Source organism: Stenella coeruleoalba (assembly GCF_951394435.1).
Source record: "Stenella coeruleoalba genome assembly, chromosome: 4".
Taxonomy (NCBI): Eukaryota; Metazoa; Chordata; class Mammalia; order Artiodactyla; family Delphinidae; genus Stenella; species Stenella coeruleoalba.
The window spans coordinates 25,569,070-25,594,043 of NC_137149.1; the positions used below are offsets into that span (position 1 = coordinate 25,569,070).

A 24,974-nucleotide genomic window follows, 5' to 3' on the forward strand; every position below is an offset into this window, starting at 1 on the left:
CATACTGTCTTGATTACTGTATCTTTGTGGTATAGTTTGAAGTCAGGGAGCCTGATTACTCCAACTCTGTTTTTCTTTCTCAAGATTGCTTTGGCTTTCGGGATCTTTTGTGTTTCCATACAAATTATGAAATTTTTTGTTCTAATTCTGTGAAGGATGCCATTGGTAGTTTGATAGGGATTGCATTGAATCTGTAGATTGCTTTGGGTAGTAGACTCATTTTCACAATGTTGATTCTTCCAATCCAAGAACATGGTATATTTCTCCATCTGTTTGTATCATCTTTAATTTCTTTCATCAGTGTCTTACAGTCTGCTGCTTACAGGTGCTTTTTCCTTAGGTAGGTTTATTCCTAGGTATTTTATTCTATTTGTTGCAATGGTAAATGGGAGTGTTTCCTTAATTTCTCTTTCAGATTTTTCATCATTAGTGTATAGGAATGCCAGAGATTTCTGTGCATTAATTTTGTATCCTGCTACTTTACCAAATTCATTGATTAGCTCTAGTAGTTTTCTGATAGCATCTTTAGGATTCTATATACATAGTATCATGTCATCTTCAAACAGTGACAGTTTTACTTCTTCTTTTCTGATTTGGGTTCCTTTTATTTCTTTTTCATCTCTGATTGCTGTGGCTACAATTTCCAAAACTATGTTGCATAATAGTGGTGAGAGTGGGCAACCTTGTCTTGTTCCTGATCTTAATGGAAATGGTTTCAGTTTTTCACCATTGAGAATGATGTTGGCAGTGGGTTTGTCATATGTTGCCTTGATTATGTTGAGGTAAGTTCCCTGAATGCCTCCTTTCTGGAGAGTTTTTTATCATAAATAGGTGTTGAATATTTTGAAAGCTTTCTCTGCATCTATTGAGATGATCATATGGTTTTTCTCCTTCAATTTGTTAATATGGTTTATGACATTGATTGCTTTGCATGTATTGAAGAATCCTTCCATTCCTGGGATAAATCCCACTTGATCATGGTGTATGATCCTTTTAATGTGTTGTTGGATTCTGTTTGCTAGTATTTTGTTGAGGAGTTTTGCATCTATGTTCATCAGTGATATTGGCCTGTAGTTTTCTTTTTTTCTGACATCTTTGTCTGCTTTTGGTATCAGGGTGATGGTGGCCTTGTAGAATGAGTTTGGGAGTGTTCCTCCCTCTGCTATATTTTGGAAGAGTTTGAGAAAGATAGGTGTTAGCTCTTCTCTAAATGTTTGATAGAATTCACCTGTGAAGCCATCTGGTCCTAGACTTTTGTCTGCTGGAAGATTTTTAATCACAGTTTCAATTTCAGTGCTTATGATTGGTCTGTTTATATTTTCTATTTCTTCCTGGTTCAGTTTCGGAAGGTTGTGTTTTTCTAAGAATTTGTCCATTTCTTCGTGGTTGTCCGTTTTATTGGTATATAGTTGCTTGTAGTAATCTCTCATGATCCTTTGTATTTCTGGAGTGTAAGTTGTTACTTTTCCTTTTTCATTTCTAATTCTATTGAGTTGAATCTTCTCACTTTTTTTCTAGACGAGTCTGGCTAATAGTTAATCAATTTTGTTTATCTTCTCAAAGAACCAGCTTTTAGTTTTATTGATCTTTGCTATCATTTCCTTCATTTCTTTTTCATTTATTTCTGATCTGATATTTATGCTTTCTTTCCTTCTGCTAACTTTGGGTTTTTTTGTTCTTCTTTCTCTAATTGCTTTAGATGTAAGGTTAGGTTGTTTATTTGAGATGTTTCCTGTTTCCCGAAATGGATTGTACTGCTATAAACTTCCCTCTTAGACCTGCTTTTGCTGCATCCCATAGGTTTTGAGTTGTTGTGTTTTCATTGTCATTTGTTTCTAGGTATTTTTTTGATTTCCTCTTTGATTTCTTCAGTGATCTCTTGGTTATTTAGTAGTGTATTGTTTAGCCTCCATGTGTTTGTATTTTTTGCAGATTTCTTCCTGTAATTGATATCTATTCTCATAACGTTGTGGTGGGAAAAGATACCTGATACGATTTCAATTTTCTTGTGACCCAAGATATGATCTATCCTGGAGAATGTTCTATGTGCACTCGAGAAGAAAGTGTTTGGGGATGGAATGTCCTATGAATATCAATTAAGTCCATCTTGTTTAATGTATCATTTAAAAGCTTGTGTTTCCTCATTTATTTTCATTTGGGATGATCTGTCCATTGGTGAAAGTGAGGTGTTAAAAGTCCCCTACATTTATTGTGTTACTGTTGATTTCACCTTTTATGGCTGTTGGCATTTGCCTTTTGTATTGAGGTGCTCCTATGTTGGGTGCATAAATATTTACAATTATTATATATTCTTCTTGGATTGATCTCTTGATCATTATGTAGTGTCCTTCTTTGTCTCTTGTAATAGCTTTTATTTTAAAATCTATTTTGTCTGATATGAGAATTGCTACTCCAGCTTTCTTTTGATTTCTGTTGGCATGGAATATCTTTTTCCATCCCCTCACTTTCTGTCTGTATTTGTCCCTAGATCTGAAGTGGGTCTACTGTAGACAGCATATATACCGGTCTTGTTTTTGTATCCATTTAGCCAGTCTGTGTCTTTTGGTTGGAGCACTTATTCCATTCACTTTTAAGGTAGTTATCAGTATGTATGTACCTATTACCATTTTCTTAATTGTTTTGGGTCTGTTATTGTAGGTCTTTTCCTTCTCTTGTGTTTCCTGCCTAGAGAAGTTCCTTCAGCATTTGTTGTAAAGCTGGCTTGGTGGTGCTGAATTCTCTTAACTTTTGCTTGTCTGTAAAGGTTTTAATTTCTCCATAAGTCTGATTGAGATCCTTGCTGGGTAGAGTAATCTTGATTGTAGGTTTTCCCTTTCATCACTTTAAATATGTCCTGCCACTCCCTTCTGGCTTGCAGAGTTTCTGCTGAAAGATCAGCTGTTAACCTTATGGGGATTACTTTTTTGGTTATTTGTTGCTTTTCACTGTGGCTTTTAATACTTTTTCTTTGCATTTAATTTTTGATAGTTTGATTAATATGTGTCTTGGTGTGTTTCTCCTTGGATTTATCCTGTATGGGACTCTCTGCTTCCTGGACTTGACTCTTTCCTTTCCCATATTTGGGAAGTTTTCAAACATTTTCTCAGTCCCTTTTTTTACCTCTTCTTGTTCTGAGACCCCTATAATTCAAATGTTGGTGTGTTTAATGTTGTTCCAGAAGTCTCTGAGACTGTCCTCAATTCTTTTCATTCTTTTTTCTTTATTCTTCTCTGCGGTAGTTATTTCAACTATTTTATCTTCCAGGTCACTTATACTTTCTTCTGCCTCAGTTATTCTGCTATTGATTCCTTATAGAGAATTTTTAATTTCATTTATTGTGTTGTTCTTCATTGTTTGTTTGCTCTTTATTTCTTCTAGTTCCTTCTAAACGTTTCTTGTATTTTCTCCATTCTATTTCCAAGATTTTGGATATCTTTACTATCATTACTCTGAATTCTTTTTCAGATATACTATTTCCTCTTCATTTGTTTGGTCTGGTGGGTTTTTACCTTGCTCCTTCATCTACTGTGTGTTTTTCTGTCTCCTCATTTTGCTTAACTTTCTGTGTTTGGGGTCTCCTTTTTGCAGGCTGCATGTTCATAGTTCCTGTTGTTTTTGGTGTCTTCCCCCAGTTGGTAAGGTTGGTTCAGTGGTTTGTGTAGGCTTCCTGGTGGAGGGGACTAGTGCCTGTGTTCTGGTGGATGAGGCTGGATCTTGTCTTTCTAGTGGGGAGGACCACGTCCGGTGATGTGTTTTCAGATGCACCTGGTGTGTCTGTGAACTTATTATGATTTTAGGCAGCTTCTCTGCTAATGGGTGGGGTTGTGTTCCTGTCTTGCTAGTTGTTTGGCATAGAGTGTCCAGCTCTGGAGCTTGCTGGTCATTGAGTGGAGGTGGGTCTTAGGGTTGAGATGGAGATCTCTGGGAAAGTTTTCACTGTTTGATATTACGTGGGGCCGGGAGGTCTCTGGTGGACCAATGTCCTGAACTCGGCTCTCCCACCTCGGTGGCTCAGTCCTGACACTCGGTCGGAGCACTAGGACCCTGTCAGCCACATGGCTGCTAGTGTTGGAGGGTCTCCTGCAGAGGCAGGGGTGGCTGTGGCTCACTGCGGGGACAAGGACACTGGCGGCAAAAGTTCTGGGAAGTACTCCTTGGCCTGAGCCCTCCCAGAGTCTGAAAAATTCTTAACTAAGATATGAAGTAATTTAAAATATTTACTAGGCAATATGGTGTAATTTGCTGTTTGCCAAGGGTAAACCTAATTTTTCTGGTTTTGGTTTTCGATAGCACAGAACATCAACCCAAATGTAAAGGATTTTCTCTCTGTTCTTTAACAACCTACCTATTTCATCTCACTCTTTCCCCTGCCCTAACTAGTCCATTAGAACAATACTGCCTGGGATTGTTTTTACATTCAAAGTGTACACAATAGTCTCTATTTTGACTATTATAACACCAATAATTAGAAATTGATATAAATGGATGTCAAATATTTAAATTATTTCTTATCCATAGTATGACAGGAAATCAATTAGACCTCAAATTAATTAATTGTCTTTCTCTGCCTTCAGGTATATGGAATTTTTCCCTACTCCATCCAACATTACAAGTGACTTTCTATTTGAAAAGAGTGCTAATTACTTCCATTCAGAAGAAGCTCCCAAACGAGCTGCATCTCTGGTCCCCAAAGCCAAGATCATCACCATCCTCATTGACCCCTCAGACAGGGCATACTCTTGGTACCAGGTATGAAGCAGTGAAAAATACCATTAAAAGCATTTGGTCATAGCTTGAATGTAAGCAATGGTGAATTAACAAAGTAAAGTCCAGATGTATTGAACAGTCAAATGTTAAAAGAGCTAAACAAACAAAAAAAATTATGAGAAATAAGAACTATTGATAAGATCTAATTGATATCAATTTGGGCAAGGAGTTTCAAGCATAAACATAACAGAAGAAAATCACACATCAAGGAATTAATAGATTGAACCATATAAACATGTAAAATGTTGGTCAGTCACAATTAACAAAATTAAAATTACTATCTAAGTAGAGAATCTTTAGCAATACATGTTAAATGGCTTAGTTCCTTTAATTTGTAAAAACAAAACAAAAAGTTCCTACAAACTGGTAAAAATAACTAACTAAATAAATATTTGAGTAAAAAAATGAGCAGACAAGCAAAAGGCATAGATAAACAATTTACATACACACACACAAATCCAACCGCACAATAATTTACATGAAAAATTAGGGATCAACAAAATATAAATCAAAATGGTACTTTTTAAAATATCATCTTGGCAAAAATTGTCATGCTTGTTCTCTCTGTTGACAAGGATGTGTTGATAAAAGTACTAGAACTTTCCAATAGAAGGATATATATGGAGATATTTTCTGAAAACTAATTTGATGACAGTTATCAAAAAGTTTGTAAAGGTACTTTTGTGCTGTTATTCCTCTTCTGGAATCAATCATAAGAAAACCTCAAAAGGATTAAAAATATGTATCCCTTTTTTATTCATCGAGGTACTAATCATAATAACAAAAGGAAAAGTAAATATCCAACAATATAGAATTGTGTCACACCGAAATGCAGTATTCTTCAGCATTTCATGATGGTTTTAATCCATAGAATGATAATTAAAACATAGTGTTCATTCTAATGTGTGGATAGATATTAATCAAATAAGCAAAAAGGTATATAATTAGAAATTTTGAATGCTCTGTGAGGAAGTATGGGACGTGCTATGAGAGCACTCTCTAGAGAAGTCAACTTTAGACTTAAAACTGATAGACGAGTAGGTTTAACTGAGTGAGGGTAGAGGGAGAGTGGGGCAGAGGGAAAGTATGTGTAGTCCCCTGGGTGCAAAGAACCACAGCACAGCTAAAGAACTAAAAGAAAGGGTTCATGTGGTTAGAGAGCAAAACCCGAGGTGGAGACCTGTGGGAGATGAGTCTGAGAGGCAGATGGGGGCTAGAAGCCAAGTGGGAGAACCAAGTGGCCACCATTCCTTGAGCCATCGAAAGCCTTTTTAAAATGTTAAACCAGTGTGTAACTACCAGAATTCCTTTTAGAAAACATGATACTATCTGCTATTTGAAGAATGGATTGGAGTGGAAGAAGTAACCACTCAGAGAAGTCAAGTAGAGGCTATTGCAATAGTCCTGCTGTGAAATGGCAGTAGCAAGGACAAAGATAGTAAGTAGAAATGGAATGAAGGATAAAGTGTCAAGAGATAGGGATTAAAATCAACAGAGCCTGGAGAGAAAACAGTGTCAAAGATAAATCAAATTTCCAGTCTGGGCAACTGGATGATAACCATATATTCCCGTGAAAAAGAAGCACTGAAGAAGGATACAGGTGTTGTGCAGGGGTGGGGGGAGGCTAAAGATGTGACACAGATGGAAATCATGAGGTTATGGCATCACTGTCACACCAAAAGCAGCAATAAAGGTGGCTGGCACTGTGGGGAAGGGTCTGAGCAGGAGACAGAAATTTGTGAATCAGAGGCAAAAAGCCACAGAAATGGTGAAATCGCCTAAGGAGAAGGTTCAGAGAAGAAAAGTAGAGAACAGAATGAAGCAGCCAGAGAGAAAACAGCCAGAGGAGTAATAAAAAGTTCCAGCAGATACCAAGAAAGGAGTACTACCAAATGAAGGAGGTTACAGCAATGTCAAACAGCTGCTAAGAAATTAGACAATTAGGCAAAATAAGGGCTAAACCGTTTTCATTCAGTTGAAAGACATGGAGGGAAGTGAAACTTTTAGCAAACAAGACACAGCGGATCAAGGAAGATGTGTTTATAGTGGTGGTGATTTGAATAATAATGAAAAGTTTTCAAAGGAAGAAGGATGTTAAAGGTCCCCCAAGGGAAAATGGGGAATCAGCCCTGGGAGGATCCTGAGAGATCTGGAAGGGTGGCTACAGGAAATAGCTTAGATGGGAGGGAAGCACTCCATTTCCAGAGTTCTTCACTTTTCTTGTGCTGGGACCCTTCCGGCAGTAGGGTGGAGTCCATGTTCCCCATTTCAGAAATATATTTTTAAAGCATTAAAATACATAGTATTACAAAGGAAACAACTATTTAGAAAAGTAATTAAAATCAGTAACAAATTTAAAATCAAATTTGTTTAAAAACAAATTTAAATTTACTGATTTTAAATTAAAAGTAATTTAAAATCAGTAACAAATATTTACTAAATCATTAAATGGAAACATCTAATGATGGGGCTAATACTACTGTAATTTTGAAATAGCGGTGAGTATAAACATTTGATATATCTGAAAGACCTGTAATGTGATAAAAAAGAACTGATTTTTATTGGTGGTAAGATCACAAGTACAGTACATACCAAATTTTATTTAGAAGTTACTAAAAATAAAGAGACATTTTTTTGAAGATTCAAGTTCATAGATCCTCTGAATTCTATCAGCGGGAGTTATTAAGAACCCCTGCATTGAAACTTAAGGGATAGAAAAGGGTATAAATGTACTTGCTGGTAAATTTGAAGGTCTGGGATAGAGAAATTAAAGTGACTATGATGGTCTCTTTTTCCTTTAAAAAGTTGAGAACAAGTTAATCTAATGAAAAGAGGGGGAAAATTTGGGAGGCAGTAGTTTGAGGAGAGAAAAAAGGGGGTATGAAATCTTGCTACAGGGGTGAGGTAAAGTTGACCAGAGAAATGTAAAATTGCCCATTGCAATGAAAGCCTAATTAAAGCTGATGACCTTGAATTTAAGGTGGTAATAATCTATATGTACTAAAATCCCAATGATATGAGTGCATACATAAATTAATGTCAAAATAGATTAAAAGAAAAAATTTAATAGCATTGTAAAATAACAAGTAATTTTTCTTTTTCCTTTATTCTTTTTCTTGACTTTTCAAAATTTCTTCAATAAACATATATCGCTAAGAACAAATAATGATGGACAGGAAAACGTGATACTGCAAACTGAGATTGCCAGTGGTTAGGAATTCAAGTGGAACACTTGTTTTGGGAGCAAAATGCAGAAATTATTGTTAGAATCCATGAGTCAATGACTCCCTAATATACAAAAATGTGTCTTTCTCACTATAACAAAATTCATATTGCAAAGCAAGATAAACTCATTTTTTTCAATCATGCCAAAAATATTGAGTTATTAAGCCTTAATGAAACATTTTGAATGTGAACACTTGGGGAAAAATGTTGCACATTTTCCTGGCAGAAAAAATGGTCACTACTTAGAGCAGCTTATATGAATCTCTTTTTTTTTCCACATGGATTCAACTATTTTTTTTTAAAAAAGAGAGAATCTATGCCTGCTTCTTCAAGTAAATTCTTTGAACATACACATTTGAAATGAATAATTTTTTCTGATAATACTTTTTATTGCTATATTGCTAAGAGTAGGGTCCCCATCCTGCTGTACATTTCAAAATAATGCAACCTATTACTTACGTTGCATTATTACCCAGTCCTGTCTATTCAGTAAGTACCATAAATTTGAAGCTCAGCAGGTATAATTCAGAAAGTCCTACAAATGTCACCTGCCACTACAATTTCTACCCCACATTTTTATAATGGGCCTTACAGAGGACCTATAGTGCTATTTTTTCCAATTCTGTGTGACTTCTGGTCATATTTTTACGCTAATCTGTTTAGTTGCATAAATATAAAAAAAAAGTTGGTGCTAAACTGGTATAAGTCAATATAGAGCAGATTAAGTACAATTCCATATTATCACTGTGCAAAGTAGAAATGTTCACATTACTGTATTAACGTACACATAGTATGTTTATATTTCTTCACTCAAGTTACCCTGTTTCTACACCTTGTATTAATTAAATGTACTATGTAGTCTCTATGTATGTAGCATAATGCATTTACAAATAAGGTCAATAAGTATGCAATTATGAGAGGGCTTCAAAAGTATTATTATTTCTACCAACCTACCACTCACTAGTTACACTTTAACCATTTACCACTTAATCATCTTTACTTTCTTAGCAATTTTTATTTCTAACATATATAAGGGCTGCTATTACATAATTCTATCAGGCTCTAATATACTTCCATCCTTATCCTGTAGTAAATTTTCTTTAAATTCACTTTTAGATATCTTGCAAAATCAATTCATCCATTCCCACACACCTCATTCATCTTCACTCAAATTTACTTTAAAGTTCTCTTAGTTTCCACATTTATTTTTTTCTGCTTATTAAAATCTTTCTCACTACACTTTAGCTCAAAAGCATCAACCATTAAAAAAGATCCCTTCATCTTTCATTCAGAACTAATCACTTATTGGTCTGGCTATCACAGCAAATAACTTATATCTCTAGTCAAATATATGACTTTATCACAATCTGTTAATCTGTTGTTTTCCATACCAGATTTTGATTTCTTTGAAGACAGCAATTTTGTCTTACCTATAGCTTTTTATCTCTAGAATCTATTGCAGGTTATTGTTCTGGGAAGGATCTTAATAAATGCTTATAAAATTGTATTGATTTGTGTGGGGCTCTTGAGCTTGACCAATGATGGTAGGATGTGAAAGATTCAGAGAATTTGGTACTGAAAAGCAGTAGTGAATTCGTATTTAGGAATTAGCAGAGTTAGGTGGAAACCCTTGGGAGGGTAAAAGCAAAGTGCCTTGGGCAACATCAACATAAATATGACACCTGAACAAGCATGAATAAACATCTGCCTTCTCTGTACCCATAGCACCTGCCACATAGGGATATTGGGGAATTGTCGGAACCCTCAGGAGTGGCTGTAATGAAACAAGAGCACAGTAATATGTAAGCCTACTCCTGCCAATCAAAATCTCTTTTCATCAGGCTTGATCTGTCTGGTCCCTGACATCTTTTCACTTATAATCAGACCCATGGAGAAAACCCTTGTACTCTGTCTCTTGTCTTACACCTAAACGTTTTAGACATGAAGACAACCACAGGCTTATCTGAATGCTACTTGATATATATGGAAGGCTTATACTCTATATAAACAATATGCCAATGCCTAGCCTTCAATATAGTGTGCACTTTTCACCTTATTTTTCATTCTAAAATCAATTAATTATTTTTAATTACTCTTTTTGGAATAAAAGACACATGACACACACATATATCCACACATCAAACACATACATGCACACATACCTATGCAGGCATAAAGAAAATTAATTTTACAATTGACTTTCTTATTAAAGCACCAAAGATCACATGAAGATCCAGCTGCCCTGAGGTTTAATTTCTATGAAGTTATCACAACAGCACATTGGGCCCCATCTGACCTGAAAACTTTGCAGAGAAGATGCCTATTACCTGGATGGTATGCGGTCCACATAGAAAGATGGCTAACTTACTTTGCTACTTCTCAGGTAATGTCCTGAACTGAATTTCTTCTGTTTATTATATCCTCATAGTGTTGCACTGACAAACAGAAAATATAAATTAACATTGCCACAGATAGCAATTTATTATCAGAGATGACCATACCTAAGGAAGAAATGTGGATTTTTACATTTTTAATGTCAGTGGTAGTACTACAATGTTAAGTGGCTGTGAAACACATTCTGGGGATCTTCTTTTGGATAGTAGCTGGTCTCAAAGTGGTAGGGCCTCACACAGGAGGCGTCAGGTGCTTCATAGGCAATAACCAGTAGAGGAGCAGCCAGTTAGAACCTTTATGGAACACTATGTGCAGATACCCATGTGTCATCTGTCCTGTGGGAATCTTATAAGGAAAGAAGGAGGTTATGGATTAGACTGTCAAAATGCAAAGTGTTGTAACAGCTCCAGGAACTTGGGATAGAACAGGAAATAAGGATTTGCGGAAAGCGTCCACATCCTTTATCTTCTTCATTCCAGTCAGGTCACAACTAAAACCTGAGTTCTCTGTTGTGGTTTGTAAGGAGAATAGATGGGTAATTTTCATCTGTGTGCCCATTATATTTCCAAGCCATTGGCTCCAAGGTTAACTCATGGAATTTCATAGGTTGGATAATTATCTGTATTACAGAGCAGATGGAAAATCGCGTTTCTACTGAACTACTAAATCAAGAGAGTGTCGGTGTTTATGATTTACAATCAAGTTAGTTAAGGGTTATAAAAAATGCCTTTGGCAAAATTTGCTGTTTATTTGGAAGGACACAAGAATAGTAAACATTAACATGTATGCTAAGTAGTGCATATTTTCTTCCTTTTCACACTGATCTAACTGATTAACATCATACCAGGTCAAGGGAGGCAGCTTGGTCTATTTAATTTAATTTTGTTCTTCATAAAGTGACTATTTTTGACTCTACAGTTGCTAATTATTGATGGACAGCAGCTGAGATCTGACCCAGTTACTGTGATGGACGAAGTCCAGAAGTTTCTGGGAGTTACACCTCATTATAATTACTCTGAAGCACTAACGTGAGTCTATTCTCATGGTTGATTTCATTTCCATTATTTGCCATCATAAATTATCACTGGTAGGTGTGTATATAGCATCATTAATACTAGGTATGAATTTATACATCATTATGCTACTCAAAAGCAGTCAAAGGAATGTCCTCATTATTCATGTAGTGTCTCCCTTTTGAATACCAGGAACACTTTACCTTATAGGCATTTTATGTATCACAAATTCCCCTTTTTGTGAGCTTTTTCCCAGTATAAATTTGTTTAAGTAAACTTTCTACATGCCTGCTCTATGCAGAAAGCGTCTAGGAATTGAGGTTACAAAGGTGGAAAAGATGATCTCTTTCCCCAAGTAATTTACAGGTTAGAAATAAAATATTGATGGCCTCCTTTAGCTCTGTGAAAGTGAGTAGTGTTTTGGGCAGAATTGGGAAAGGGATACATTCATGTTTTACTCTGTATTTTTTAAATTGTGTATAACCAAATATAATCATGTGTAATGTTGTAGTTATTATTGCACAGCTGACCGCCCAGAACCTACCGGCATGTAACCGTAGCCATTTTATTATGCTCATGGAGCCTGTGGGCTGGGAATTTAGACAGGACACAGCCAGGACAGCTTGTCTCTGCTCAAAATATATACTTGGGCCCATATTTGGGAAGACATGAATATCTAGGTATGACTTGAATGGCTGGAGACTGGAGTCTTCTGGAAGCTTCTTTACTCACACCTTTGGCTCTTGGACTGGGATAGCTCGAAGCTGAGCTCAAAGGGACAAGACCTCTGTGTGACTTTCTCACAGTGTGGTGGCTTTGTGTTCTGAGAGGGGGTGGTATATCGAGGGAATGTGGTTCAAGGCCTTCTCTGACCTAGCCTTGCAAGTCACATAGCATCACTTACGCCATATTCTATTGATTGCAACCAAGTCACTAGAGCCAGTGCAAATCCAAGGGGAGGGAAAGGAGCCTCCGCCTCTTGATGAGGAGGGGCAAGGGCGTTCTGCAGAAGAGAATGTGGGAGGGGGGATATTCTTGCAGTCACCTTGGGAAAATAAAATCATGTACTTGGGTGACTGAAAATGGAAAAAAAAGTGTAAAGAAGCAAAATAACAAACAAAAACAAAAGCTCCAAGCAGTCAAAATATATATTTAAAAGGGCATGTACTTGATGCCCTCACAAAGGCCTGATATACAGCCTATTAAGTTTTAGGCAAAATTTTGACAAGCTTGATTATATAATTTCCCAGTTCGCAGCAGATTAGAATCAGCAATTAGACAATTAGAGAGGGTAATGGAAGGACAGGAAAAGAAGCAATAAGATTGGGTTGTTCCTTATCCACTAAAACAAGTCTAATGAAGTTTCTACCTACACATGGAAATAACAACACAAGGCATGGCCCCTGTTGATTAAGTAGACAAAGCTTCCAGAATACGTTTACATAAATACTTATTGATGTCAGCATGTCTTCCCCTGCCTGCCTGCAGTAGTTTAGGGAATGGTTCTGTCCTGTTTACTACAAATAGTTCCTTATGGTTCAAAAAGCCTGTAAAATCATACTTTTAAAGAAGAGATTACAAACAAGTACAGAATATATGGTTTTGAATACATCTCACACATCACAAAAATTAATAACTCTAGTGATGTTCAGTGTAATAAAAGAACTTGTAAGGCAACAAATTCATCTCCTCAAAGTTGTCTCACAGTTATTTGAGAAAGGCTTTGCATCTTAATTTCACAATTTCATGCCTACTGAAACCAAACCATAAAACAAGGAATTGATATAACTTAGCAAGAATAAATGCCCATTGTTAGACTTCGGGTCTATAACATTGTCAATGCAGTAAATGAAACCAAGGCAGCAAAGTAATGTGGATTCAAGGGTATGGCAACCCTATCTAAAAGAATGACTTTCAATATTCTGGATGGCTCTCCTTCCTCAGGTTGTATTAAGCTCTGCCTCACAACAGCTGTTTGGAGAGCAAGGAGAGACAGCAGCCCGTCCTGAGACCTCTGTACACCGGAGAGCAAAGGAGATACTCTTAGTGTGTATAAATATCTTGGCTTGGTTGCCAGAGCTGTATTTTACCTTAATGCAGTTAAATATTCTCATCCTGAGGCAGAAAATGCTGTTTAGGGGCACTGTCATGCTGCCTTCCCCATCTCATTTTGCACAGCATGCAGAATTGTTTTTCCTCCTGGGAAATTAATGAAAACTAGAGGAAGTCCTATGATAGGCAAGGAGCAGATTGAAAAGTCCAGGTTGGAAATGACTCTGTCTTCCTTTTATCCATTTAACCAGTGATGTATTTAATTTTAATTGATAACAAGTACTAGGACAACCTGGACTGCAAGGATCAGGTCTCTAATAATAGATTGGGCAGGAAACTGTAAAGAAAAATTCCCTCTCCCCCTAAATGAGTTCACATATGTGCAGAAGCAAATTGCAGGTGCACCGGTATTATAGGAATGGGCCCAGGGCAACAAAATATTCTGCAACTAATTAACTTTACGTCCTACTCAATTATGCTCCATCTTTCTAAAACATCTGCTGAGCAACAAAAATGCAAACCTTTTCGATGTTTTATGCATGCAGCAAGTCCCATAGCAGTAAATTTAAAACTTCCCTTCCTATTTGGTTTATTCTTTCATTTTTCCTACCTTGTTAGTCCTAAACAAAAATTCTTATATATCTGAGTTTAAACCAAATAATTAGGCCACACATTCTTTTGTAACTTTTTGCAGCCATGGGAGCAAAACAACATTAGAATTTTCTTTAAGAGTATCAGGTCTGAATTAACCAATAGGATCATCTGCCTTCAACAAAAGAAATGAAGATTTGTCTAATCTTACATTCACCATTTGTATAATCTGTGTCTCAAGTTCTCTGGAAAAATATAGTGAATTATATCTTTACCCTTTTAATTTCCTCCTTGAAAAGTATAAACATATTGAACTGTTAAAAAAAATATAGCAGTTTTCTTAGAAGCTTTAATTCAGGTTTATATACATGGAAGCAAAGTAAGTGTCCATCAACAGATGAATGGATAAAGAAGATGTGGCACATATATACAATGGAATATTACTCAGCCATAAAAAGAAATGAAATTGAGTTATTTGTAGTGAGGTGGATGGACCTAGAGTCTGTCATACAGAGTGAAGTAGGTCAGAAAGAGAAAAACAAATACCATATGCTAATACATATATATGGAATCTAAAAAGAAAAAAAAAAGTGGTCATAAAGAACCTAGGGGTAAGACGGGAATAAAGATGCAGACCTACTAGAGAATGGACTTGAGGACATGGGGCAGGGGAATGGTAAGCTGGGACAAAGTGAGAGAGTGGCATGGACATATATACACTACCAAATGTAAGATAGCTAGCTAGTGGGAAGCAGCCACATAGCACAGGGAGATCAGGGGTGGGTTTGGGAGAGTGGGAGGGAGGGAGATGTAAGAGGGAGGATATATGTATATGTATAGCTGATTCACTTTGTTATAAAGCAGAAACTAACACACCATTGTAAAGCAATTATACTCCAATAAAGATGTTAAAAAAAAAGTATATTTTCATTACATTCAGTCACCTTACTATATACCACTTAATGATGTCAAAGAAATCTGTGTATAACTCATAATCATTATATTTTTATTATCATTTATATATTTGATCTTTTGTAGTTTTGATCCCCAAAAGGGCTTTTGGTGTCAACTACTGGAAGGAGGAAAGACCAAATGCCTTGGAAAAAGCAAAGGTCGAAAGTATCCACCCATGGATCCAGAGGTAATATTTTCCTCATCTTTGAAATACACTGGTAGAACCCTGCGCATACAACTATTTCAAAGCTAGCAAACAATATATTTGATTCCTTTTTCTGCTTTTTCGTTGCTATCAATAGTTTTATATATTTGGAAAATAAATAGACCAACAGAGATAGATGACTGATAGATATCTGTAGAAATTGTGTGCTGGGATGCAATTCAAACATAAATACTTACTGAACAGTAATTCCTTTCCAAATGTGTAAAGTACTTAAATAAATTATCTACTAAACAAGTGATTTCGGATAAAATATATAAGCATTATTATTACATATTAAATACATATATCCAGCACGTATACAATGCCTGGTACTGAGTTAAGCAAAGGAGAGTGAACTGCTCTGATCACCAATTACAACATATGGTGGAGGTTCTTCCACATCACCAAGCAAGGCTCAGACACCAGCTGGGTGTCCCACAACTCAACACAATTCTGACACTGTCTTCCCAAAGATAGTAACAGATCCCACAGGCTAAGGGCCACATCCTACAAGAGTCCCTCCCTGTTCAGGTTTTCACCTCAAGTCCCAAGTCCAGGTTATCACCTCCATCTTGAACCACTGGCTATAGATTGGACATTCCAAAACCCCCCTCCTTGGTTCTGATGAATATGCTAGAGTGGCTCCCAAAACTCAAGAGAAACATTTTCCTTATTGGATCACTGTTTTATTACAAATGGATATAACTCAGAAATAGATATATGAGATATATCAGATATATGAGGTGCAGATATATGAGGTGCAGATATATGAGGTGCATAGGCCAAGATATGGGGTAAGGGTGTGGAGGTTCCATGCCTTTTCTGATTTCTCTAGTCTCTCTACATGTTCATCAACCCAGAAACTCTCCAAACCCCATCCTTTTTGGGTTTTTATGGAAGTTTCATTACAGTGACATGATTGATTAAATCACTGACAAATGGTGATTGATTCAACCTCCAGCCCCTCTCCCTTACCCCATGGTGGGGGGATAACATTAAAGTTCCAACCTTTTGCACCAGAGGGCACACAGCAGAAGCAAGAAGAACTACAATCCTGCAGCCTGTGGAACAAAAACCACATTCACAGAAAGATAGAAAAGATGAAAAGGCAGAGGGCTATGTACCAGATGAAGGAACAAGATAAAACCACAGAAAAACAACTACATGAAGTGGAGATAGGCAACCTTTCAGAAAAAGAATTCAGAATAATGATAGTGAAGATGATCCAGGACCTCAGAAAAAGAATGGAGACAAAGATCAAGAAGATGCAAGAAATGTTTAACAAAGACCTAGAATAATTAAAGAACAAACAAACAGAGATGAACAATACAATAACCGAAATGAAAACTACACTAGAAGGAATCAATAGCAGAATAACTGAGGCAGAAGAACAGATAAGTGACCTAGAAGACAGAATGGTGGAACTCACTGCTGCAGAACAGAATAAAGAAAAAAGAATGAAAAGAAATGAAGACAGCCTAAGAGACCTCTGGGACAACATTAAACGCAACAACATTCACATTATAGGGGTCCCAGAAGGAGAAGAGAGAAAGGACCCCAGAAAATATTTGAAGAGATTATAGTCGAAAACTTCGCTAACATGGGAAAGGAAATAGCCACCCAAGTCCAGGAAGTGCAGCTAGTCCCATACAGGATAAACCCAAGGAGAAACATGCTGAGACACATAGTAATCAAATTGGCAAAAATTAAAGACAAAGAAAAATTATTAAAAGCAGCAAGGGGAAAACGACAAACATACAAGGGAACTCCCATAAGGTTAACAGCTGATTTCTCAGCAGAAACTCTACAAGCCAGAAGGGAGTGGCATGATACACTTAAAGTGATGAAAGGGAAGAACCTACAACCAAGATTACTCTACCCGGCAAGGATCTCATTCAGATTCAGTGGAGAAATCAAAAGCTTTACAGACAAGCAAAAGCAAAGAGAATTCAGCACTACCAAACCAGCTCTACAACAAATGCTAAAGGAACTTCTCTGAGTGGGAAACACAAGAGAGGAAAAGGACCTACAAAAACAAACCCAGGGGGGACCTTAAAGATGGCAGAAGAATAAGACGCGGAGATCACCTTCCTCCCCACAGATACATCAGAAATACATCTACACGTGGAACAACTCCTACAGAACACCTACTGAAGGCTGGCAGAAGACCTCAGACCTCCCAAAAGGCAAGAAACTCCCCACGTACCTGGGTAAGGCAAAAGAAAAAAAAAGAAAAAACAGAGACAAAAGAATAGGGACGGCACCTGCACCAGTGGGAGGGAGCTGTGAAGGAGGAAAAGTTTCCACACACTAGGAAGCCCCTTCGCGGGCGGAGACTGCGGGAGGCGGAGGGGGAAGCTTCGGAGCCGCGGAGGAGAGCGCAGCCACAGGGGTGCGGAGGGCAAAGCGGGGAGATTCCCGCACAGAGGTTCGGTGCCAACCGGCACTCACCAGCCTGAGGGGCTTGTCTGCTCACCCGCCGGGGCGGGCGGGGCTGCGAGCTGAGGCTCTGAGGCTCGGGTTTCGGTTTCAGACGGAGCGCAGGGAGAGGACTGGGGTTGGCGGCTTGAACATAGCCTGAAGGGGTTAGTGCGCCACGGCTAGCCGGGAGGGAGTCCGGGGAAAAGTCTGCACCTGCCGAAGAGGCAAGAGCCTTTTTCTTCCCTCTTTGTTTCCTGGTGCGTGAGGAGAGGGGTTTAAGAACGCTGCTTAAAGGAGCTCCAGAGACGGGCGCGAGCCGCGGCTAAAAGCGCGGACCCCAGAGACGTGCGGGAGACGCTAAGGCTGCTGCTGCCGCCACCAAGGGGCCTGTGTGCGGGCACGGGTCACTCTCCACACCCCTCTTCCGTGGAGCCTGTGCAGCCCGCCACTGCCAGGTTCCCGGGATCCAGGGACAACTTCCCCGGGAGAACGCACAGTGCGCCTCAGGCTGGTGCAACGTCACGCCGGCCTTTGCCGCCGCAGGCCCGCCCCGCACTCCGTGCCGCTCCCTCCCCGCCGGCCTGAGTGCGCCAAAGCCCCCGAATCAGCGGCTCCTTTAACCCCGTCCTGTCTGAGCAAAAAACAGACGCCCTCCAGCGACCTACACGCAGAGGCGGAGCCAAATCCAAAGCTGAGCCCCTGTGAGCTGTGAGAACAAAGAAGAGAAAAGGAAATCTCTCCCAGCAGCCTCAGAAGCAGCGGATTAAAGCTCCACAATCAACTTGATATACCCTGCATCTGTGGAATACCTGAATAGACAACCAATCATCCCAAATTAAGGAAGTGGACTTTAGGAGCAAGATCTATGATTTTTTTTCCCTTTTCCTCTTTTTGTTAATGTGTATGTGTATGCTTCTGTGTGAGATCTTGTCTGTATAGTCTTGCTTCCACCATCTGTCCTAGGGTTCTATCCGTCCATGGTTTTTTTTTTTAATTTTTTCTTAATAATTAATTTTAATTTTAATAACGTTATTATACTTTACCTTCGTTCTTTCTTTCTTTCCTTCCTTCCTTCCCTCCTTTAGACAACGAATCATCCCAAATTGAGGAGGTGGTCTCTGAGAGCAAGATTTATGATTTTTCCCCCTTTACCTCTTTTAGTGACGGTGTATGTGTATGCTTCTGTGTAAGATTTTGTCTGTATAGCTTTGCTTCCAACATTTGTCCTAAGGTTCTATCCGTCCCTTTTTTTTTTTTTCTAAATAAGAATTTTTTAATTCAATAACTTTATTATACTTTATTTTATTTTTACTGTATCTTCTTTTTCTTTTTTTCTTCTTTCCCTCTTTCCTTCCTTCCGCCCTCCCTCCCTCCTTTCTTTCCTTCTTGCCTTCTTTCCGTCTTTGCTTCTTTCTTTCTTTCTTCCTTCCTTCCTTCCCTTCTTTCCTTCTTTCTTTCCTCATACTTCTACTAATTCTCTCTACTTTTCCTCCCTTTTATTCTGAGCCGTGTGGATGAAACGCTCTTGGTGCTCCAGCCAGGAGTCAGGGCTCTGCCTCTGAGATAGGAGACCCAACTTCAGGACACTGGTCAACAAGAGACCTCCCAGCTCCACATAATATCAAACAGCGAAAATCTCCCAGAGACCTCCATCTTAACACCAGCACCCAGCTTCACTCAACGACCAGCAAGCCACAGTGCTGGATAACCTATGCCAAACAACTAGCAAAACAGAAACACAACCCCACCCATTAGCAGAGAGGCTGCCTAAAATCATAATAACAGACACCCCAAAACACACCACCAGACGTGAACCTGCCCACTAGAGACAATATCCAGCCTCATCCACCACAACACAGGCACTAGTCCCCTCCACTAGGAGGCCTACACAACCCACTGAACCAACCTTAGCCACTGGAGACAGACATCAAAAACAGCGGGAACTACGAACCTGCAGTCTGCAAAAAGGAGACCCCAAACACAGTAAGATAAGCAAAATGAGAAGACAGAAAAACACACAGCAGATAAAGGAGCAAGACAAAAATGCACCAGATCTAACAAATGAAGAGGAAAGAGGCAGTCTACCTGAAAAAGAATTCAGAATGATAGTAAGGATGATCCGAAATTTTGGAAATAGAATGGACAAAATGCAAGAAACAGTTAACAAGGACCTAGAAGAAATAAAGATGAAACAAGCAACGATGAACAACACAATAAATGAAATTAAAAGTACTCTAGATGGGATCAATAGCAGAATAACTGAGGCAGAAGAACGGATAAGTGACCTGCAAGATAAAATAGTGAAAATAACTACTGCAGAGCAGAATAAAGAAAAAAGAATGAAAAGAACTGAGGACAGTCTCAGAGACCTCTGGGACAACATTAAATGCACCAACATTCGAATTATAGGGGTTCCAGAAGAAGAAGAGAAAAAGAAAGGGACTGAGAAAATATTTGAAGAGATTATAGTTGAAAACTTCCCTAATATGGGAAAGGAAATAGTTAATCAAGTCCAGGAAGCACAGAGAGTCCCATACGGGATAAATACAAGGAGAAATACGCCAAGACACATATTAATCAAACTGTCAAAAATTAAATACAAAGAAAACATATTAAAAGCAGCAAGGGAAAAACAACAAATAACACATAAGGGAATCCCCATAAGGTTAACAGCTGATCTCTCAGCAGAAACCCTACAAGACAGAAGGGAGTGGCAGGACATATGAAAGTGATGAAGGAGAAAAACCTGCAGCCAAGATTACTCTACCCAGCAAGGATCTCATTCAGATTTGATGGAGAAATTAAAACCTTTCCCGACAAGCAAAAGCTGAGAGAGTTCAGCACCACCAAACCAGCTTTACAACAAATGCTAAAGGATCTTCTCTAGGCAAGAAACACAAGAGAAGGAAAAGACCTATAATAACGAACTCAAAACAATTTAGAAAATGGGAATAGGAACATACATATCGATAATTACCTTAAATGTAAATGGACTAAATGCTCCCACCAAAAGACACAGATTAGCTGCATGGATACAAAAACAAGACCCTTATATATGCTGTCTACAAGAGACCCACTTCAGACCTAGAGACACATACAGACTGAAAGTAAGGGGATGGAAAAAGATATTCCATGCAAATGGAAACCAAAAGAAAGCTGGAGTAGCAATTCTCATATCAGAAAAAATAGACTTTAAAATAAGGACTATTAAAAGAGACAAAGAAGGACACTACATAATGATCAAGGGATCGATCCAAGAAGAAGATATAACAATTGTAAATATTTATGCACCCAACATAGGAGCACCTCAATACATAAGGCAAATACTAACAGCCATAAAAGGGGAAATTGACAGTAACACATTCATAGTAGGGGACTTAAACACCCCACTTTCACCCATGGACAGATCATCCAAAATGAAAATAAATAAGGAAACACAAGCTTTAAATGATACATTAAACAAGATGGACTTAATTGATATTTATAGGACACTCCATCCAAAAACAACAGAATACACATTTTTCTCAAGTGCTCATGGAACATTCTCCAGGATAGATCATATCCTGGGTCACAAATCAAGCCTTGGTAAATTTAAGAAAATTGAAATTGTATCAAGTATCTTTTCTGACCACAACGCCATGAGACTAGATATCAATTACAGGAAAAGATCTGTAAAAAATACAAACACATGGAGGCTAAACAATACACTACTTAATAATGAAGTGATCACTGAAGAAATCAAAGAGGAAATAAAAAAATACCTAGAAAAAAATGACAATGGAGACACAATGACCCAAAACCTATGGGATGCAGCAAAAGCAGGTCTAAGAGGGAAGTTTATAGCAATACAAGCCCACCTTAAGAAGCAGGAAACATCTCGAATGAACAACCTAACCTTGCACCTCAAGCAATTAGAGAAAGAAGAACAAGAAAACCGCAAAGCTACCAGAAGGAAAGAAATCATAAAAATCAGATCAGAAATAAATGAAAAAGAAATGAAGGAAACAATAGCAAAGATAAATAAAACCAAAAGCTGGTTCTTTGAGAAGATAAACAAAATTGATAAACCATTAGCCAGACTCACCAAGAAAAAAAGGGAGAAGACTCAAATCAATAGAATTAGAAATGAAAAAGGAGAGGTAACAACTGACACTGCATAAATAAAAAAGATCATGAGAGATTACTACAAGCAACTCTATGCCAATAAAATGGACAACCTGGAAGAAATGGACAAATTCTTAGAAATGCACAACCTGCCAAGACTGAATCAGGAAGAAATAGAAAATATGAACAGACCAATCACAAGCACTGAAATTGAAACTGTGATTAAAAATCTTCCAACAAACAAAAGCCCAGGACCAGATGGCTTCACCGGCGAATTCTATCAAACATTTAGAGAAGAGCTAACACCTATCCTTCTCAAACTCTTCCAAAATATAGCAGAGGGAGGAACACTCCCAAATTCCTTCTACAAGGCCACCATCACCTTGATACCAAAACCAGACAAGGATGTCACAAAGAAAGAAAACTACAGGCCAATATCACTGATGAACATTGATGCAAAAATCCTCAACAAAATACTATCAAACAGAATCCAACGGCACATTAAAAGGATCATACACCATGATCAAGTGGGGTTTATTCCAGGAATGCAAGGATTCTTCAATATATGCAAATTATCAATGTGATAAACCATATTAACAAACTGAAGGAGAAAAACCATATGATCATCTGAATAGATGCAGAGAAAGCTTTTGACAAAATTCAACACCCATTTATGATAAAAATCCTGCAGAAAGTAGGCACAGAAGGAACTTTCCTCAACATAATAAAGGCCATATATGACAAGCCCACAGCCAACATCATCCTCAATGGTGAAAAACTGAAACCATTTCCATTAAGATCAGGAACAAGACAAGGTTGCCCACTCTCACCACTCTTATTCAACATAGTTTTGGAAGTTTTAGCCACAGCAATCAGAGAAGAAAAGGAAATAAAAGGAATCCAAATCGGAAAAGAAGAAGTAAAGCTGTCACTGTTTGCAGATGACATGATCCTATACATAGAGAATCCTAAAGATGCTACCAGAAAACTACTAGAGCTAATCAATGAATTTGGTAAAGTGGCAGGATAGAAAATTAATGCACAGAAATCTCTGGCATTCCTATATACTAATGATGAAAAATCTGATAGTGAAATCAAGAAAACACTCCCATTTACCATTGCAACAAAAAGAATAAAATATCTAGGAATAAACCTACCTAAGGAGACAAAAGACCTGTATGCAGAAAATTATAAGACACTGATGAAAGAAATTAAAGATGATACAAATAGATGGAGAGATATACCATGTTCTTGGATTGGAAGAATCAACATTGTGAAAATGACTCTACTACCCAAAGCAATCTAAAGATTCAATGCAATCCCTATCAAACTACCACTGGCATTTTTCACAGAACTAGAACAAAAAATTTCACAATTTGTATGGAAACACAAAAGACCCCAAATAGCCAAAGCAATCTTGAGAACGAAAAAAGGAGCTGGAGGAATCAGGCTCCCTGACTTCAGACTATACTACAAAGCTACAGTGATCAAGACAGTGTGGTACTGGCACAAAAACAGAAAGATAGATCAATGGAACAGGATAGAAAGCCCAGAGATAAACCCACACACATATGGACACCTTATCTTTGATAAAGGTGGCAGGAGTGTACAGTGGAGAAAGGACAGTCTCTTCAATAAGTGGTGCTGGGAAAACTGGACAGGTACATGTAAAAGTATGAGATTAGATCACTCCCTAACACCATACACAAAAATAAGCTCAAAATGGATTAAAGACCTAAATGTAAGGCCAGAAACTATCAAACTCTTAGAGGAAAGCATAGGCAGAACACTTCTATGACATAAATCACAGCAAGTACCTTTCTAACCCACCTCCTAGAGTAATGGAAATAAAAACAAAAATAAACAAATGGGACCTAATGAAACTTCAAAGGTTTTGCACAGCAAAGGAAACCATAAAGAAGACCAAAAGACAACCCTCAGAATGGGAGAAAATATTTGCAAATGAAGCAACTGACAAAGGATTAATCTCCAAAATTTACAAGCAGCTCATGCAGCTCAATATCAAGAAAACAAACAACCCAATCCAAAAATGGGCAGAAGACCTAAATAGACATTTCTCCAAAGAAGATATACAGACTGCCAACAAACACATGAAAGAATGCTCAACATCATTAATCATTAGAGAAATGCAAATCAAAACTACAATGAGATATCATCTCACACCAGTCAGAATGGCCATCATCAAAAATCTAGAAACAATAAATGCTGTAGAGGGTGTGGAGAAAAGGGAACACTCTTGCACTGCTGGTGGGAGTGTGAATTGGTTCAGCCACTGTGGAGAACAGTATGGAGGTTCCTTAAAAATCTACAAATAGAACTACCATATGACCCAGCAATCCCACTACTGGGCATATACCCTGAGAAAACCAAAATTCAAAAAGAGTCATGTACCAAAATGTTCATTGCAGCTTTATTTACAGTGGCCCGGAGATGGAAACAACCTAAGTGTCCATCATTGGATGAATGGATAAAGAAGATGTGGCACATATATACAATGGAATATTACTCAGCCATAAAAAGAAACGAAATTGAGCTATTTGTAATGAGGTGGATAGACGTAGAGTCTGTCATACAGAGTGAAGTAAGTCAGAAAGAAAAAGACAAATACTGTATGCTAACACATATATATGGAATTTAAGAAAAAAAAAATGTCATGAAGAACCTAGGGGTAAGGCAGGAATAAAGACGCAGACCTAGTAGAGAACGGACTTGAGGTTATGGGGAGGGGGAAGGGTGAGCTGTGACAGGGCGAGAGAGAGTCATGGACATATACACACTAACAAACGTAGTAAGGTAGATAGCTAGTGGGAAGTAGCCGCATGGCACAGGGATATTGGCTCGGTGCTTTGTGACCGCCTGGAGGGGTGGGATAGGGAGGGTGGGAGGGAGGGAGACGCAAGAAGGAAGACATATGGGAACATATATATATGTATAACTGATTCACTTTGTTATAAAGCAGAAACTAACACACCATTGTAAAGCAATTATACCCCAATAAAGATGTTAAAAAAAAAACAAACCCAAAACAATTAAGAAAATGGTTCACAGGAACATACATATCGATAATTACCTTAAATGTGAATGGTTTAAATGCTCCAACCAAAAGACACAGGCTTGCTGAATGGATACAAAAACAAGTCTACAAGAGACCCACTTCAGATCTAGGGACACATACAGACTGAAAGTGAGGAGATGGAAAAAGATATTCCATGCAAATGGAAATCAAA

At 38.0% G+C, this 24,974-nt stretch overlaps 1 protein-coding gene across 4 annotated transcripts in view; it reads left to right on the top strand.

Moving 5' to 3' along the window:
* NDST4 (N-deacetylase and N-sulfotransferase 4) overlaps positions 1-24,974 on the top strand; it is a 246,565-nt gene that overhangs the window by 216,001 nt on the left and 5,590 nt on the right. For all 4 annotated transcript variants that reach the window (XM_079919073.1, XM_079919075.1, XM_079919074.1 and 1 more), the window contains 4 exons: positions 4,575-4,749; positions 10,205-10,375; positions 11,305-11,414; positions 15,081-15,183. In XM_079919073.1, the coding sequence (XP_079775199.1) occupies positions 4,575-4,749; positions 10,205-10,375; positions 11,305-11,414; positions 15,081-15,183 (559 nt within the window). The remainder of the gene's footprint in view (positions 1-4,574; positions 4,750-10,204; positions 10,376-11,304; positions 11,415-15,080; positions 15,184-24,974) is intronic.